The sequence below is a fragment of the Hippocampus bargibanti genome, linkage group LG03, assembly GCF_051943395.1.
Source record: "Hippocampus bargibanti isolate YZ-2025 linkage group LG03, ASM5194339v1, whole genome shotgun sequence".
In the NCBI taxonomy this organism is placed as follows: Eukaryota; Metazoa; Chordata; class Actinopteri; order Syngnathiformes; family Syngnathidae; genus Hippocampus; species Hippocampus bargibanti.
The window spans coordinates 26,356,032-26,373,562 of NC_142736.1; the positions used below are offsets into that span (position 1 = coordinate 26,356,032).

Consider the following 17,531-nt stretch of genomic DNA (forward strand, 5'->3'; position numbering starts at 1 on the left):
TTCAAGCACATCATTATATCTTCATGATTCCAGGACAAGAAAATGTGTTTGGAAGGTTGAAAAGAATAAATCGTCAAGTGCTCGCTGAAATGAAAAGAATTGATATCAAATCACAAAATGAGGCTGGATGTTCACTTCTCATGTTTGAATTACGTCACATTTACAGCAATGTCCAGAGGTCAAAGCTAATATCGAGTATCATTTCACTTTGAGTGGTGTTCCAATGCAATTTCATTGGAAATTCCAATTTGGAAATTTTGCTTTTTTTTTTTTTTTTTGAAAGGCAAAATGATATTTTTTTTCCACTGTGGAGCTTTTTCTCTCTGCTCATTGCCATTGTACTTAACAGTGAAGTCCAATAAATGAGAACAGCGTCTTGAGGAAAACTTCAATTATTTATGTCTTTCAATTAAAATAAAAAAAAACAAATTTCGGTTCACAACACAATCTGAAAAAAATCCTAATTAAACAAATACAGTATAGACATACTTGTGGCAAAAAAAAAACATCGCCAACACCCATTTATAACTGTACCTAAGAAACAATCCATATAATTTTTAACTCATTCACTGCCAGACATTTGCAAAAATGTATCCATTCCAGTCCCAGGTTTTTTGTCATTGTCAATGAAATTCCAGGACCCACAGAATATTGCGTTTTAGGACTACATAAACATTCAATGTAGTGTAAGCAACTTTAGACTCTATTCTTTCATCAGAAAAAAAGAGTTAATTCTTAAATTGTATGGGTCTGGAGTTACATGCGCTTGAAATGAGAGTGGTTGTCCAAAATATGTACAGTGCAATACATACATATTGGTTTATAAAGCGTTTTAACAACAGCTGAAGCTGGAACAAAGCGCTAACAGAGGAAAAAAAGTGTGTTGTGCAAAAGAAAAAAAAACATTGCCAAAGGCAATGGCGCTTTATCGGCACCCAAACAAGAATAAACAAAACCCGAACAAATTCAGGAATAGCGTCATATTTTCAATTCCCTAATAAATTCGTGAATGGTGGTAATGAATGAGTTAATTTGGAAATTATTCCATTTGATAATCACGATATCGCAAGTTGGGAAAACTGTTTCCACAAACTGAACTTAAAAGTGCATTTTGAATGAGACATCCGCTCTGTGTTTTGATTTCATTTTCTTTATACTTACCAACCATGGAGCTGCTCATGTTTTCTAGTTTAAATGCACCAAAAGTAGAATGCATGACTGTGACCAATCCATCTGCACCGAATCTTCCTCTCATTGTAATTGAACCGAAAGGAGGTAGCGGGTTGTGATAGTCAGCCGCTAAATTTGCTTTTTGTATTTTCTATTGGCTCAGCTCGGGCCTGCCAGAACCTGGACCCATTTGATCATTTTCCTCCAGGGGCACATTTGTTCTCGCTTTGTGCTTCATCGCTCATTCATTTCATTCCTCTCTATCTCTCTCTTCCGCCCTCTGCTACCTTTGTGCTCTCTCTTCTTGCAGGACATTCTTGAATACAAGAAGAAGCAGAGGCCCCAGAAAATCAAAATGTTGGACGGGGCCATAAAAACTATCATGGTGGATGACTCCAAAACCGTCGGGGAGCTTCTTGTGACTATATGCAGTAGAATAGGTACAATGTGGGCCGGGGCTGAGATTCAAACCTTGAACCTAACCACGCCGCTCCCACACTGCCTGGGGATACAAATATTAAATGTAATTTTGCATGAGTGTCAGCAAAGGACGTTTGCATGACTGCCCAAAAGCAATAAAAATAGTGAGCAAGCTCATCTAATATTAAGAGAATAATAAACCGCAGTCCACATCTAAGCTATTGTGATCACCCTTTGTTTACCTTGCAGGCATCACCAACTATGAGGAGTACTCACTGATTCAGGAGATGGTGGAGGAGAAGAAAGAGGATGGGATGGGAACACTGAAGAAGGACAGAACGCTGCTACGCGACGAGAGGAAGATGGAGAAGCTCAAAGCCAAATTGCACACTGACGATGACTGTGAGTTCGTTCAAAATTGTTGTTGGATGAGGTGTTGAGTATCCTTATTCGAAATGGAAAATCCTGGCATGGAAAATAATGGGAAAAATGTGAATGATCACTTTTGTTTTTTTTTATTTAATGGCATGGCCAAACGGGGACAGCCGATGAAGCACATGGATATTTAAAAAAATGCATTTTAACTCATTCACTGCCATTCCCGGATTTATTTGGGAATTGAAAAGTATGATGTGGAGCGCCATTCCCGAATTTGTTCGGTTTTTGGCTTTTCTTGTATGGGGTGCCGATAAAGTGCTGGTCAGGCCTCTGGCAATATTTTTCCCTTCCACGAGGGGGAAGCATTTACCTTTTATCAATGTTAGCGCTTTGTTACAGCTTCAGCTATTGTCAAAGCGCTATATAAACCGATGTGTTGCATTGTATTTTGTACAGCCGCCCCTATTTCAAGGTCAAATAACTACATACCTATATAACTTAGGAATTAACTCATATTTTTTTGATGAAAGAAGGGAGTCTAAGGTTTCTAACGCTCATTGAATCTTTATGTAGTCCTAAAACTCAATATTCTGTACTGGAGTGGACACATTTTTGCACATTATCTGGCAGTTAATTAGTTAGGAATAAGAACATCGGAAGTTTTCAGCTAAAAGGCTTAATGCGCATGCAACGCCATCTTTAAATTCATACCAAAAATCGACTTAGCGTGCATTCATATGCATGTTACGTAAAAATGTAATTTTTTTCCCAGTGAATTGGCTGGACCACAGCAGGACATTCAGGGAGCAAGGCGTGGAGGAGAGCGAGACACTTCTGCTACGACGCAAGTTCTTCTACTCGGACCAAAATGTCGACTCTAGGGATCCGGTCCAACTCAATCTTCTTTACGTGCAGGTTGGGAGGCCATTAAGCCGACATTTACATTTTCATACTATGCCTTGCTCGGGTGGGGGGAAAAAAGTCCAAATCTGTTCATCTCTTTGATTTTGTAGTCAAGGGACCATTCTTAGAATCCCCCACAATGCTACTATTTGTCGTAAAATTTTGGAGGGAAGAATGTCAAACCCTTTCAGAACAATCCCAAGTTGCCGATAGATCAAAATACGCACTCTGGAATTGTGCCAAGATCATGACTGTTTTATGAAACAAAAAAGCGAATCATACATTAATCATTTTTTAAAAACAATTTTAAACGGTAAAATCAAACAATGAACAAACTGTAAGATTTTGCATATTGAGTATTCACTTCACTGGAGACAATGGAGGACTGATATTAAGCTAGGAGCAAGTGGAATGTGGAACATGGAAGCCTGAAGCCAGGGGGTGAGGTCATGGAGTACCTCACATTTTGTCAGCTGGATCTTGTAAGAAGTCGAGAACAGCTCGTGATGTGGGGCCGGTGTCTGGTTGTGCTTAGAAGTCTTTCCAGAATCACTGCAAGCGATTACATGCGGGTTGAGTCACTTTCAAGAAGAGGGTGAGATCATTGAGAGGAAATCCAGTGAAGTTTTAGGAACTCTTTGCATAAGGCTATCAATCAGCTCAGGGTGATAGTTAGTTTCTACGATTAGAAATCATTAATCTGTCAAACATTAAAAAAAAAAGATGATCCCAACAGTTCTAATTTGCCAACACAAGGTCAACAATTTCCAACTGAATCCGATGGGATTTTATATAAAATGGATTAGACAAATGTACAATTTTATTGAATCAGAAGAAAACTGTTTTGAACATTACATGTTAACCATAATATTCGGAAATTCATCCATTGTGACTGCTAATCCTCGCAATGCATCTGTCTGGTGTCTTCATAGAGTATATTAACTTGATTTTAGTTAAACTTTTGCAATGGCAACTTGTTTTTTTAAATTTAGAATTCTGGTTAATCATGTCAAGATGTTAAAACATTTGACATATGTACATCGTAACACCTTAAATGGGATTTCCCAAGATATTGGAAAATTGAAAAGCCAATTGTAGAACAGGTTGAATCTGGATTAAAAAAAAAACTTGCTTTGGTGTCTGCAGACGATTGGACGTATGGATGGCCAGATGGATGGCTTGAAGGACGGACAAAGAGACATCCACCGGACAGATAGAAAGACTGCCAGTTGGTCTAATAGAGAAAAAAAAACAAAAGGCAAAATGTCCAAAAATGTGCTAGGAATAGAACCTTGAGGGACTCCAGACTATCTATCTAGCTAGCTGTCTAGCTGACTATCTAGCTGGCTACCTAGCAAGCCATCTATTAGCTACATAGCTATTTATTTAATAGCTAGCTAGCAGCTATCTATTAGCTAACTAGCTTCCTATCTATTTTAGTTATTCCGGGTTGAGTGAACGCTGGCGCGTGTGACTGCCTCTGCTCACCCACAGAAAAACGTATCCTCTGACTGTAAAGTGACCTTGAGAGTTTTGAAAGGCGCTTATAAATGAAATGTATTATTCTTCTTATGATTATTACTAGTGAAAGGTAACGGTCCATTTCTCTTAAATGCTAGGTTTGCCATAGATAAACCAAAAATTGTCTGCATGTTTTTCCTGTACTCGTTTTCTTCATGTAAGCCTACATCCTCCAATGTTTCAAAAATCTGCTTCTTATGTTATTTGAAGGCTCAAGTATTGTAATAGGTGTAAATATGTGTCTGGACTGCTGTCTCTCCATCACTCTGGACTGGCAAGCAGTCCAGAGTGTAGCTCAAAGTTGGCTGGACTGATTCAGAGTAGACAGTGACTCTGACATTTTATCACCCTTGTTCTATTTCGAATAGTAACTATCCATTCATGGATGTCTTTTTGGTGTAACATATTAACCACACAGTTTACTTCCCGTTTAGGCTCGAGATGACATCTTGAATGGTTCACACCCTGTGTCCTTCGACAAGGCCGGCGAGTTCGGCGGCATTCAAGCCCAGATCCAGTTTGGACCTTATCTTGAGCATAAACACAAACCTGGATTCTTAGAGTACGTATCTCAATTTTTCCTCACAGAAATGGTCTATCCACATGTAGAATCTTCTTCATATTTTTTTCTGGTTTCTTTTGAAATCTGTATAGCTTGAAGGAGTTTCTTCCAAAAGAGTACATAAAGCAAAGAGGATCTGAGAAGAAAATTTTCCAGGTGAGGCCACGTGGTTATTTATTGATGATGTTTTCGACACAAAACGAGTCTTCCAAAAGTTTAATAAAACTGCATTATCACTTCCAGGAACACAAAAACTGTGGCGAGATGACAGAAATCGAAGCCAAAGCAAAGTATGTCAAACTGGCAAGGTCCCTGCGGACTTACGGAGTGTCGTTCTTCTTGGTGAAGGTGAGATCACAATGGTTTCATTTCAATGATGAAAGGCTCGCCTCCGGTTCCACCTTCTGATTGCGTTTTGGTTTAATTGAGAAAAGAGCAAAAAAAAATGTAATAATGAGGTGCAAGTCTTTTATCTCCCGAATGATGTCGTTTCGCTGAGCTTTTTGGGTTCAATGGATAAAAAGGAAGTTGAAGGAAATTACCCTGCTGGTGTCCAGAGTCCACTTCAACTTTGACTGCCTTTCATGTCCTATAACAAATATCCCTGCTGACCGTTTTACTTGCGGATGCTGTGAAAATCAGTAAAAACCTTAAAAACCATCAGAGACTTCTGCAAAGACTACTGCAAAATCCAATATACTGTACAGTCTAGGGATTTACTTTTTGATCCCTAAATGCCTTGTCCCCTTTCACCTCTTAATATCATCTCATCAGAGAAGGTCTGCCACTGTTGTTCTTATAATTCCATCTGAAATTACTGGTTACCTTGATCATATCAACATATCATATAGAGGTACCCTTGAAAACACTTTTTATGGTGTAATATGGACAAACGTCATAGAAGATTATTATCAAGAGAACAGATCTTAACCATGAATAAAAGAAGGGTTGTCAGCACGTTAATCAGAAATCCACAGTGTTAAATCCAAAATAAAAGACAGGAAATATTTTTTTAAATATGAACCCTTTCTATTTTAATCTTGAAATTTACAAATGCTCGACTCTCGGCGCCGTCTCAGCTTTCACCTGGAATTCGCTCGACCTTTGTCATTTGGGGTCCGCCTTGAGTGTAATCCGACAGAGCAGCAGCATTTAAAAATAGCCTGGCCTTCAGCAACCCCAACCTCATAACCCCCAAGAGACCCCACGCAACTAACCTTCCCCTCTATAACTTTTACACAAGTGGACCTCTGTGACCCGACGTCACGTTCTGTCCATCTGCTCACCGTCTGGACTGGGGATCCTGAAACTTTCATCTGAGAGAATGATCAGTGATTGGTAATGACAAATACAGTTTGTGTCTCAAACTGCTTCCCTCCCCTTTTCCAATATTGCATATCTAAGGCACGGTTTCCAAAGTTACAAAAAGATATTTTTTTTTAAATCTAGGGATCAAACGTCCTTCCTTCTCGTATTGCCATATCATTACATAGCAATACACGACTAAAACAGCCCTTCACCAAGAAATGGTTCTCCCTGAGTGACAATAAAGAGAAGTGCACACCAAACCCAATAAAAATAAGTGGAAATATGCACACCCAAATAAAATCATAAAAATGAGAAAAACGTGTGGATTACATTAACGGAGTTGTGAAATGCAGTGTTCACAATGGACAACTAGGTCACTGCTCAGCCCGCTCCTTCTAATGCAGTGCCAAAATGAGAATAACTTTCATGCTAGTGGCCAACTACTTACCTCAGAAGTGTATTTAATTCAATTAAATTTAATTTTGTTTAATTTAACTCATTCACTGCCAGACGTGAAAAAATGTGTCCACTCCAGTGCCAGGATTTTTGTCATTGTCACTCGAATTCCGGGACCCACAGAATATTGAGTCTGAGGACTACATAAACATTCAATGCACCGTAAGAAACCTTAGACTATCTTCTTTCATCAGAAAAAAAAAGTTAATTCCTAAATTATATAGGTCTGGAGTTATATGAGCTTGAAATGAGGGTCCCTGTCCAAAATACATATTGGTTTATATACGGCTTTAACAACAGCTGAAGCTGGAACAAAGCGCTAACATGGAAAAGGGGGAAATGCTGCCCCTTTGTGGAAAGGAAAAACACATTGCCAGAGGCCAGGTGCAGCGCTTTATCGGCACCCAAACAAGAAAAAACAAAAGGCAACAAATTTGGGATTAGCGCTCGATGTTATATTTTCAATTCCCCAATGAATTTGTGAATGGCAGTGAATGAGTTAATTTAATTTAATTCAACTTGATTTAACATAATTTAATTTACTAGTTTAATTTACTTGCTTGTTTGTTTATTTATTTATTTATGTATTTATTTTTAAATATTGGGGGCAGTATACGACAATGAAACAGCTTAATTGCACTTGTGAATTAAATGTTGTTAAATGCCAACCACAAAGTTGTCAAGTTAGAACATTCATCAATGTGGCGGCTTTCAAAACTGAACACTGACGAGCGCTTCTATCTTTTGGCTGTGAACAGTCAGTCAACTTTCCATAATGTACACCCTTCAATATGTGATATTCATTGCCCTTTCAATGTTTTAGAATTTATTGAGGAGACAATCGCATATGGGCCTTTCAGCGAGATAGAGGCTGTCATTGGAGGTTTTAATCGATGGTGTGGGGGGCGGATGTACATATGAATACATCTTATCTATTTTTATTACACGGCTTGATCCTTTCTCTTACAGGCTGGAAAGATAAACGCAAGCGCTATGACATTGATGATATCAAAAGCATTTCAGTCACGCTTCCACTTAGGAGCCATTTTGAGTTCCCAGTCCCGATTGACGGATGAATTATTTTGGTCCGTAAGCGAGAATCAAGCAATGCTAACAAAATGCGTCAAAGGCAAGAGCTCTGTGGGAATTCGTCACATGCTCAATCTGATCAAATCCAAGAGGAAAGCTGTGTCAACACCTGTCCTCTCCAAAAGAGGACAACGCTCACGATTGACTGTGTAATTTGTTAACTCCTTTAGAGAAAAAAAATATTTGGAACAGCTCTCTGTATGGCGCGTCGCAGTTCTACGGTTCACAAAAGCTAGCATGCTACAAGTGTTTATCGTCACGTTGTTGTCATGTATTTAATCATACACAGGAGAAGATGAAGAGCAAGAACAAACTGGTGCCGCGCCTCTTGGGCATCACCAAAGAATCTGTGATGAGAGTGGACGAGAAAACCAAAGATGTGGTGCAAGAGTGGCCGCTCACCACCGTCAAGAGGTGGGCCGCCTCACCCAAGAGCTTCACCCTGGTAAGACGTGTGTGTACAACACAAGTTCACTGTTATTTACAAGATGTCCCTGAACGCATCATGGGCGGAGACTCGGCAGAACACGCGGTGCGCTTGTAATGGCTTTTCGTCTTGTGATTAACTGCGATAGAAAAGCGCATATTCCTAAGTTCCACTCGACAAAACGTGAAGTAAATAATGACACAAAAAGTAATCTGAACTCGAAATGAATAAGGGAACTAATTAGATAACACTAGACAGTAAAAAAGGGGAAACAAAATAAGATATTGTCATGAAAATGCGCGTTAATCAAGACCAACAGAAAATTGCGACTCACCCTGAATCTCCTCGAGATTGTTCTGGAAACTATGGGCGGGACATAGTGCCACACTGTGCGCCGTTGCGTCACTTCCTTCATAATTTAATAATCTAAGTGCACAACTCCGTTACATACACCCCCCTTAAATTATGCAGAAGTGAGGCAACATACACACGGAAGACAACAGAAAGACCAACAGGCACAATAGACAAGGTTATCGGGCAAGGATGTACGAGGAAGTCAATCATAGGAATTCTTCTTTCAGAAGTGTGAAGGAATAGGGTGGTTCAAAACCCATCCTATCACAGACTAGTAGAAATGCCATTTACATTTCACAAAACAGCACATAACTACACCCGTTACTGAGAAGCCATAAAGATAATGGCGACAATTGGCACACAGCACAAACCCCCAAAAAAAATCAAATGGTCATATTAAACCCACATTAATGTTGGCATCCCGACTCTCTGATAGGACATTTCACATATCAGCCTGTCAGGGGGTTTAACTGTCCTACCACATCTCGTGAAATTGATGGGGCCCTGTGTGTCTTGTGGTTGTGTGCGAATTACCGCCTCAAGTTCAGTCTCATCTGGGGGTGAGTCAGGGGTCGAGCGTGCTATGTCAAACACCGGGTCTGTGGAAAGTTCAGTCTGTGTGTGGATATCATGGCCTGCTGACAGACTTCTCTCACTGACATCCCCTCGACATGCATCGGCGGAATCATGCTCTGAAGAGAAGTGCTCATGTTCCTCTGTCTGAGCTGGAGACTGCATGACCCAGTTCTCAGTGCGCAGCTGAGTGTCCTCCTGATCATCAGGGACTGAGCTTTTGTCACTCCCACAATGTGCGTCCATCTCTGACCCCTCTGAACACGAACCAGGCTCCACCTGCCCCGAGAATGTCAAGAAGTCAACCGGGAGCAGTAAGTTCCTGTGTACGACCTTCTCTCTGCCTGTGGCATCATCTCGGATCCTGTACACATTGATCAACGGCTTCACAGACACCACGTCATAAGGGGTTGACTCCCAACGATCCGCAACCTTCCGCTTGCCCTTCTCGCCTCGATTGGCTAGTAGCACCTTGTCACCAACAGCCAATGGCGACCCCTTGACTTTGCGGTTGTAGATCTGGGCGTGGCGGGTCTGTTCCTTGGCTGCATGCTGTTGAGCAATTTGCACGGCTTCAGAAAGGTCTCTCTTCAAGGTGCTCACAAACTCATTGTGACTGACAACATTGGCGTTCTCCAAGACATGATGGAACATGATGTCAATGGGCAAGCGAGGGACACGTCCAAACATCAAATAGAATGGCGCAAAGCCCGTCGTCTCATGTACTGTGCAGTTGTAGCAGAAAGTCAACATATTCAACATTTGTGGCCATTTGGACCTAGACTTTGGGGGAAGTGTTCTGATCATCCCTCCAAGGGTCCGGTTGAATCTTTCTGCGATGCCATTACCCATGGGATGATACGGTGTTGTGTGGGACTTATGCACCCCTGCCATCTCAAGAAGATCCTTGATGAGTCTACTCTCAAAGTTGGCTCCCTGATCCGAATGGATCCTTTTGGGGAACCCATAAATGCAGAAGAACTTGTCCCACAGGCAGCGGGCAACTTGCTTTGCTGATTGGTTCCTGCAGGGGAAGGCGAGAGCCAACTTTGAGAAGTGGTCGGTGACGACGAGGACATCGGTGGTTTTCTTGTCGCCGGACTCTGCTGTCCAAAAATCAATGCATACCAGTTCCATTGGAGCCGAAGTGCGGATGTTCTCCAGGGGTGCCCGGGCGTCTGGCTCGGGAGTCTTACCCAAGATGCACCTCTGGCACTGCCTTACATGTTTTGTAATGTCTTTCTCCATCCCTGTCCAAAAGAACCGTTCACTAGCCAAGGAGAGTGTTCGAGAACAGCCCTGATGACCAGCCGCGTCATGCACACCATGTAGGACTTGGTGTTTCAGAGACCCAGGTATGACGAACTGAAAGACTCTTCTGTTCATGTGGCGATCTTTCCTTACTCTGTAAAGAGTCCCGTCACGAACTTTCAGCTTCTTCCAGTGCCTCAGCAACAAAAGAACACAGCTCGTCTCAGCTGCTCTTTCATGTTTGGTAGGTCTCATATGTCGCTGCACATAGAACATGACTCGGCTGACTGTTGAATCTTGGTGCTGCAGGTCACGTAACTGACTATGGGGAATGACAATGGAAGGGTCTTCTTCAGGTAGCTGTAGTGACAATGGGGTTGCTCCAGGGAGTCGAGAGGTCCCGCCAGTCTGATGGACGTCTAAAACTGCAGACACCTCCTGCGCATCAATTGCACTTCCAGAAGACTGATCAGGAGCTTCTCCCTGGGAAACTTCTCCATCATGATCACCAGCCATGTGGACAGCCTGACAGTTGGTGGTGAAACGGAAAGCATCCTGTACAGTCTCATTCACGACCCCTTGGACTCCATTGAGTAGGTATTGGTAGGGTTCTTTCACCAGGCGATGGCTCACGCAAGACTGAACGAAGGGTTCTCGACTCAGTGCATCAGCCACTATGTTCTTGGGCCCTGGGACGTACTTCAAGTCAAAGTCATATGCTGCCAGCTTCGACACCCACCTCTGCTCGCAGGCATCTAGTTTGGGCTTCGTCAGGATATATGTCAAGGGGTTGTTGTCAGACCATGCAGTAAAATGTCTGCCTTTTAGCCAGTGGGAAAACTTGTCACATACGGCCCACTTTAAAGCAAGAAATTCGAGCCGATGTGCAGGGTAGTTCAATTGGGCTCGTGACAGCGTTTTACTCGCAAATGCCACTGGTCTCGCAACCTTGTCATCAGGCTGAAGCTGGGAGAGGACAGCTCCAATGCCGTCAAACGATGCATCGACTGCCAGGATGAAAGGTTTCTCAAAGTCAGGGTGGGCCAACGTTACACTGTTTGACAGATCGTGCTTCAGAGTCTCGAAGGCAGTTTGACATTCAGTGGTCCAGTCCGCCGGTGTCAACTTCACATGACTTGATGCATCCGATGTGGGTTTCGACCTGCGTCTGGCCTTACCACGGGTTTTCTGGCCTGAAAGGAGCTTGAAAAGGGGCTTGGCCTTGATGGAGCAGTCCTCAATGAAGTGCTGATAATACAACACCATTCCCAAGAAAGATCTAATTTTCTTCTGCGAGGGAGTGAGGCCATCACTGTCCATTAGGTCTGGTACCTGTACACTGTTTATTGCTTCCACCTTTTCAGGGTCTGTCCGTACCCCTGACTCTGAGACAACATGGCCAAGGAACTTCACAGATCTCCGAAGAAAGTGACACTTCTTCGGAGCAAGCCTCAGATTATGGTTCTTCAAGCGGGAGAAAACCATCTCCAATCGCTCAAGCGCAATCTCTTCTGTCGGACCAAAGACCATGAGATCGTCAAGATAGCACAGGAGGCTGGTGAAGTTCTTGTCCCCGAAAATGGAAAGCATCATCCGCATGAATGTAGCCGGGCTGTTCGAAAGGCCTTGTGGCATCCGGTTATATTCATGTAGGCCAAATGGGGACGAGAAGGCGGTGTACTTCTTATGGTCCTCAAACAGGGGCACATTATAAAATCCCGAGGTGAGGTCCATGGTGGAGAAGAAGACATTTCCTCCAAGTGCGGCAAGAGCGTCAGCCTGATGGGGCAATGGGTGAGCATCGCGCTGTGTCCTCGCATTTAGCCATCTGAAATCCGTGCAGATGCGCAACTCCCCATTCTTCTTCCACACTAAGACCAATGGAGATGCATATTCACTCGTGGATTTCCGAATAATGCCTTTTTCTTCCATCTCATTGAGAGTCATTCTCAGCTTTTCATATTGACTTGGTGGCACTCTTCGATAAGGCAGGCGGAATGGTCTCTCATCCACGAGGTGTATCTTGTGCACAAATTCAGAGGCCTCTCCACAGTCCATCCTGTTCCGTGAAAATACTGCTTCATATCTCTCAATGAGTTGGAAAAGTCTGTCCCTCCACGTATCGGAGACAGCACATGCATCCAAGTCCAGATCATGTAGTCCAAGCTTGTCCAGTGCTATTTTGATGTCTTCTTTGGACCTTGGCCTTGCGGTGGCATTCTGAACAGATTGGGACATAATTTGGATGTTGTCAGGTTCAGACAAGTCTTCTGTCGCAATGCAGGGAAATACATCTGCCAGCTTTGTGTTTCTTCTCAACACCACTTTTTCAGTCGAGGGGTTGATGACCCTCACTGGGAGCCATCCATCGCCCCACATCGGTGTGATAATCCGGCCAACCAGAATCTTCCTGGATCTGCACCTTGCTTGAGTTGGTTCAACTATGACCGTGCTGCCAACTGACATTGGCGCGCAGGCGGGAAGCTTAGCCCAAACAAGATGTTCACTCTCTGGTTGCAACATCACACATTGCTGCAACTTCAGCGTGCCAACTTTGTCAGGAATCGTTCCACCCCTCCATTTCTCTGTGTTGGAAAGCAGTGAGAAAAAGTGGTGGGAGTCATCATCAATCGAACTACCGGGCTCTGACATGAGCCGCCAATAGCCTTCAGTCTTCGGCATCAGGTGAAGGATTTTCTTAATGGCATTGCTGCCAAGAATTATGTCGTCGGTTTGTCCAGGCACCACAAACATGGGCACAGCTAGCTTGCAATTGTACACGATTATTTCCAAATCACATATGGCCGAAGGCGTCACCTGATGACCACCACATCCTACAATGACAACGTCATCTGCAGAGTAACGTTTGATGTTAGGGTTGCACACTAACAATCGTGCCATAGCCGACTCACTCAATGTGCAACCAGTAGAGCCGCTGTCAATCATTGCGGTCAGGGAAATGCCTGCGACAGTGGCAGTGGTGTAGAACAAGCTATCTGACTTCAGGACCTTGTGTGTGCCTTGGAAGATAACAGTCTTCTCCGTGGGGACACTGGAAGTGAGGGACTCTAATATCGAATCAAGATCATCTGTCGAACTGTTGGGAGGGTCATGAACTTCATCCGCATCATACTCCCTTGGATGCGGAGACATTAGTTTCCCGACAGTAGTGATCTTGTGGGCTGCACTTGTGTGGGGCAGTTGCGTCTGGAGTGATCAGGTGAAAAGCACAGAAAACAAAGTCTTTTTTCGCGGCAGTGAATAAGCGCAGAATGGTCAGCGCTAGCACAGACAGCACATGGTAGCTTATTCAAACCGTCCACCATTGGAAGCCTTGACTTGCGTCTACCAGAGGCAGAAGGATTGTTAGCTCCTTGCAGCAAAACTCTTTCCAGCATGGAAATGACACGCTCAAGATTTGCGGAGTCGGGTGGCCTGGCTGAGTGGGATATTTTATCGTTGTCCTGACATGCTGTATTCTGAAGCATTTCACTTTTATTTACATGAATGGGTTGACTGTTCGCCGCAGCTGGAGTGGCAGTCCTGGGACTCATTTCTGTCTGGTACTCATCCAGGATGGCTTGGACCTCAACTGCCGACCATTTATCCACTGTTTTTGACCTAAATGTCATGGAAAGATCTTTGGATGGACAATTTTTAATAAACATCCGTGTTACGTCGAGGGAAGAACAGTCGAAATCTCTGCCCTGTTCTTTGAGACGATTGGTGGCAACTTCAGCTGCGTTGTTAAGCCTCAACCAGTAGTCATATGGGGCCTCCTTATCCCTGGGCAGCGTGGTGTAAAAGTCTGCTAGAGGGAGAGGTGAACAAGGGGCAGTAGAAAAATGCTTGCGAAGAAGGCTATAGATGGCATTTGGGTTCTGGGTTACATCAACTCCACTGTTTCTTGTGCTAACCTTGACAACATCTTTAGCTCTACCGCTGATGTTCATGAGGATTTCCTCTGCCTGATGCTCAGGAGCTACTTTTGCTCTCCTTATGTAGTTCCTCATTAGGTCTTCCCACTCATCTACATTCATTTGATCAGTGTGGTCACCCTTGAAAGTCGGGGGTTCGCGAACTTTCCTGTGCGGTAGTATCAGAACTTGTGATGAGTCAAGACTTTGTGTTGTTGTGTCAATGGGCGTGTCATGTGGGAATGAGGTGTTATGCATGGGGACGTTATGTGTTGGGCTGAGATGTGCAACAATGCTGTCTGCCAGCTGCTGGCCAATGTGTCTAATTATGTCACTCATCTGACCAACTACGTCAGGTGACTGGGGTAAGGGATCTGTCACTGGTGTGTCAGGAGTCTGTGCGCTCGTCTGAGATGTACTACACTGGGTCTGGGAAGGAACTCTGTCCCCACTAACATAAGTGGCCTCAGCTAGAACCTGCCCATTCCCCTCTACTACATCACTCTGGATGGGACTCCACACCTGTAACATGGTCGGGATGCCTCTACCTCTACCAATACACTTATTAAGAGGTGTGCTAAATGTCCCTTGGAAGGAGCTCATTCTCAAACTTCACAAAAAAAACTTACAGGAAAAAAAAAAAACACAACAATTGCAAAACAGCAGCTCAGACAATCAACAAACAATTTAAAGAACGGGGTCGACACACCGTCCACCGAGTGATGGGATGAAGACACTGTGCAGCATCGCGGTCCCGGTCCGAAGTGGAGAGTCACTTGTGATCGACGGGTCACGGCACCAATGTGACGGGTGTCACAACAGTGACTGTCTTCATCCCCACGATGCTGCCGTATTAATGAAGACGAGACGCGTGGATGTGTCTTTTTATTTCTTTTATTTCTGCAACACAGTATGGCAGAAGGGATGGGTGAAGTCGCATGGGTTTCGTCTTGTGATTAACCTGACTCTCCTCGAGATTGTTCTCAAATGCAAAACATTGTAGATAACAAAACAGAATTAACAACGTGTGATCGTATAGTGGTTATTTACAGAAAAAGAGAATACAACACAAGTTCACTGTTATTTACAAGATGTCCCTGAACGCATCATGGGCGGAGACTCGGCAGAACACGCGGTGCGCTTGTAATGGCTGGCGCACAGTTCAACCAGCCACGGACACTCACGGGCAAATGAAACACGACACAAGAAACTAAATATTGTTCAATAAAAACGAAATGAAACAATTATTACCTGCAACACAGTATGGCAGAAGGGATGGGTGAAGTCGCATGGGTTTCGTCTTGTGATTAACTGCGATAGAAAAGCGCATATTCCTAAGTTCCACTCGACAAAACGTGAAGTAAATAATGACACAAAAAGTAATCTGAACTCGAAATGAATAAGGGAACTAATTAGATAACACTAGACAGTAAAAAAGGGGAAACAAAATAAGATATTGTCATGAAAATGCGCGTTAATCAAGACCAACAGAAAATTGCGACTCACCCTGAATCTCCTCGAGATTGTTCTGGAAACTATGGGCGGGACATAGTGCCACACTGTGCGCCGTTGCGTCACTTCCTTCATAATTTAATAATCTAAGTGCACAACTCCGTTACACATGCGTGTGTTTGTGTGTGTGTGTCGAAATGTGTATACAATACATTTCTGAAAAATAGATCCAGTGATATTTCAGCTCATGAACTTAATTGGTTCCCAGGTGTGTGTAAGGCGAAACGTTTGTCTGGCGAACATTTATTTCCCATAAGAAACCATTAAAAATTAGAATAATCCGTTACCAGATCCCCATAAAAGATAATTTTCTACTAAATAAGCCTTAAAACTAGACACAAATATACCCTTTTTTATGTATAATAAATGTGCTATTGTATTGTAATTAAAGAAATAAACTGTACAGTATAATAAAGTCATTTTATTTACCTTTGTGATGGTCGTTGATATAGCTGCCTCTTTATGATACCTGAGTGAAGTTGTTGTGCTTTCTCGCCGATAATACCCTCACTCACACTGTCCCCTTGCTAGCTGCTTTTCGTTAATCCAAATCAACAGAAGTTTTTCAACCTCTTCTATTGCCTGAGACCGTTGTTTAGACAACACAGAAACACCCTTAGCCACACGTAGCAATGGTCGACTTAGCATACTGGTAGTTGGACGCTAAGTCACACAAATGCACACCTCGTTCGTGTTTCTCGATGATCTCCTTCTTCTGCTCAACCGTAATTTAGTTTTGTGTCGTCTTCGGCTTAACACTAGCCTGTGGTTGGGTCTTTTTCAGTCCCATAATAGCAAAAGTATCCTTGATAACAAAGGAGTGATGAAAACTAGTCCGCCAGCCACCGTAGCACTGTGTGGTTTGGTTCGGCCTATATGCCCGCGAATTCAATGTTCGTGAGGCGAAAAACTCGTGAGCTAAAGCGTTCGTAAACTGCGGTATCATTGTACTATTTTAAATACACTTTTGTTTAGCATTGCTAGCGACCCAATCAGACCCCACCACTGACTCACGAGACTTGCGTTTTCTCTTTGTTAGGCTGAAGCTTGAATGTAAACAAACAAGTGTACATGTATATTTTTAGTAGCAGCACTTTGAGACGGTTCGGTTTGAGACCAGAAATTATATTCATATTTAGCGTTTTCAACGTTTGTCCAATTCCTCTCCACACAAAGGCAAAGTGATTGTCTTTTTCTTCCTTTCCGCTCACCCTCAGACACATTTGGCCCTCCTTGACTCTCTGTTGGTAAATAAGCACTCTGCCATCTTATTTAAAACAGATTCTTATTTTACAGACAGTGTATTGTCGGTGTTCAAATACCTGACATGTTGTAAGAATCTGTTTTAAATTAGATATCAGGTAGACCGGATGAACTTAATACAACCAACAAGCACTCTGAGAGCTCAGTCAACCCGACCATTTCTCTCACTTCTTAAATTCCCTTGTGGACTTGTTTGACCGAACGCCTCCCCCGACTCATCGATATTCCACCTTGCCCGTGCGGCCACATGTCACTGAGCAACGCGGATTACATTTTGCAAAAACAAACAAAACTGACCTCTCTATTTATGTGTTAATACAGATGAGTGTTTGCTTGGTTGGATGAACCCCCTTTCCTTGTGAACTAATAATCGCATCAGGATTGCGTGTCATCGCTCTCTTTTTTTTTCTATTTAAAGAGTTGAAAC

At 43.1% G+C, this 17,531-nt stretch overlaps 1 protein-coding gene across 2 annotated transcripts in view; it reads left to right on the forward strand.

Annotated features, from left to right (window-relative positions):
- The window catches only part of LOC148900842 (talin-2), a 108,701-nt gene that overhangs the window by 42,004 nt on the left and 49,166 nt on the right, over positions 1-17,531 (forward strand). For both annotated transcript variants that reach the window (XM_088992835.1, XM_088992836.1), the window contains 7 exons: positions 1,481-1,610; positions 1,840-1,992; positions 2,741-2,883; positions 4,827-4,954; positions 5,047-5,110; positions 5,198-5,302; positions 8,097-8,252. In XM_088992835.1, the coding sequence (XP_088848961.1) occupies positions 1,481-1,610; positions 1,840-1,992; positions 2,741-2,883; positions 4,827-4,954; positions 5,047-5,110; positions 5,198-5,302; positions 8,097-8,252 (879 nt within the window). The remainder of the gene's footprint in view (positions 1-1,480; positions 1,611-1,839; positions 1,993-2,740; positions 2,884-4,826; positions 4,955-5,046; positions 5,111-5,197; positions 5,303-8,096; positions 8,253-17,531) is intronic.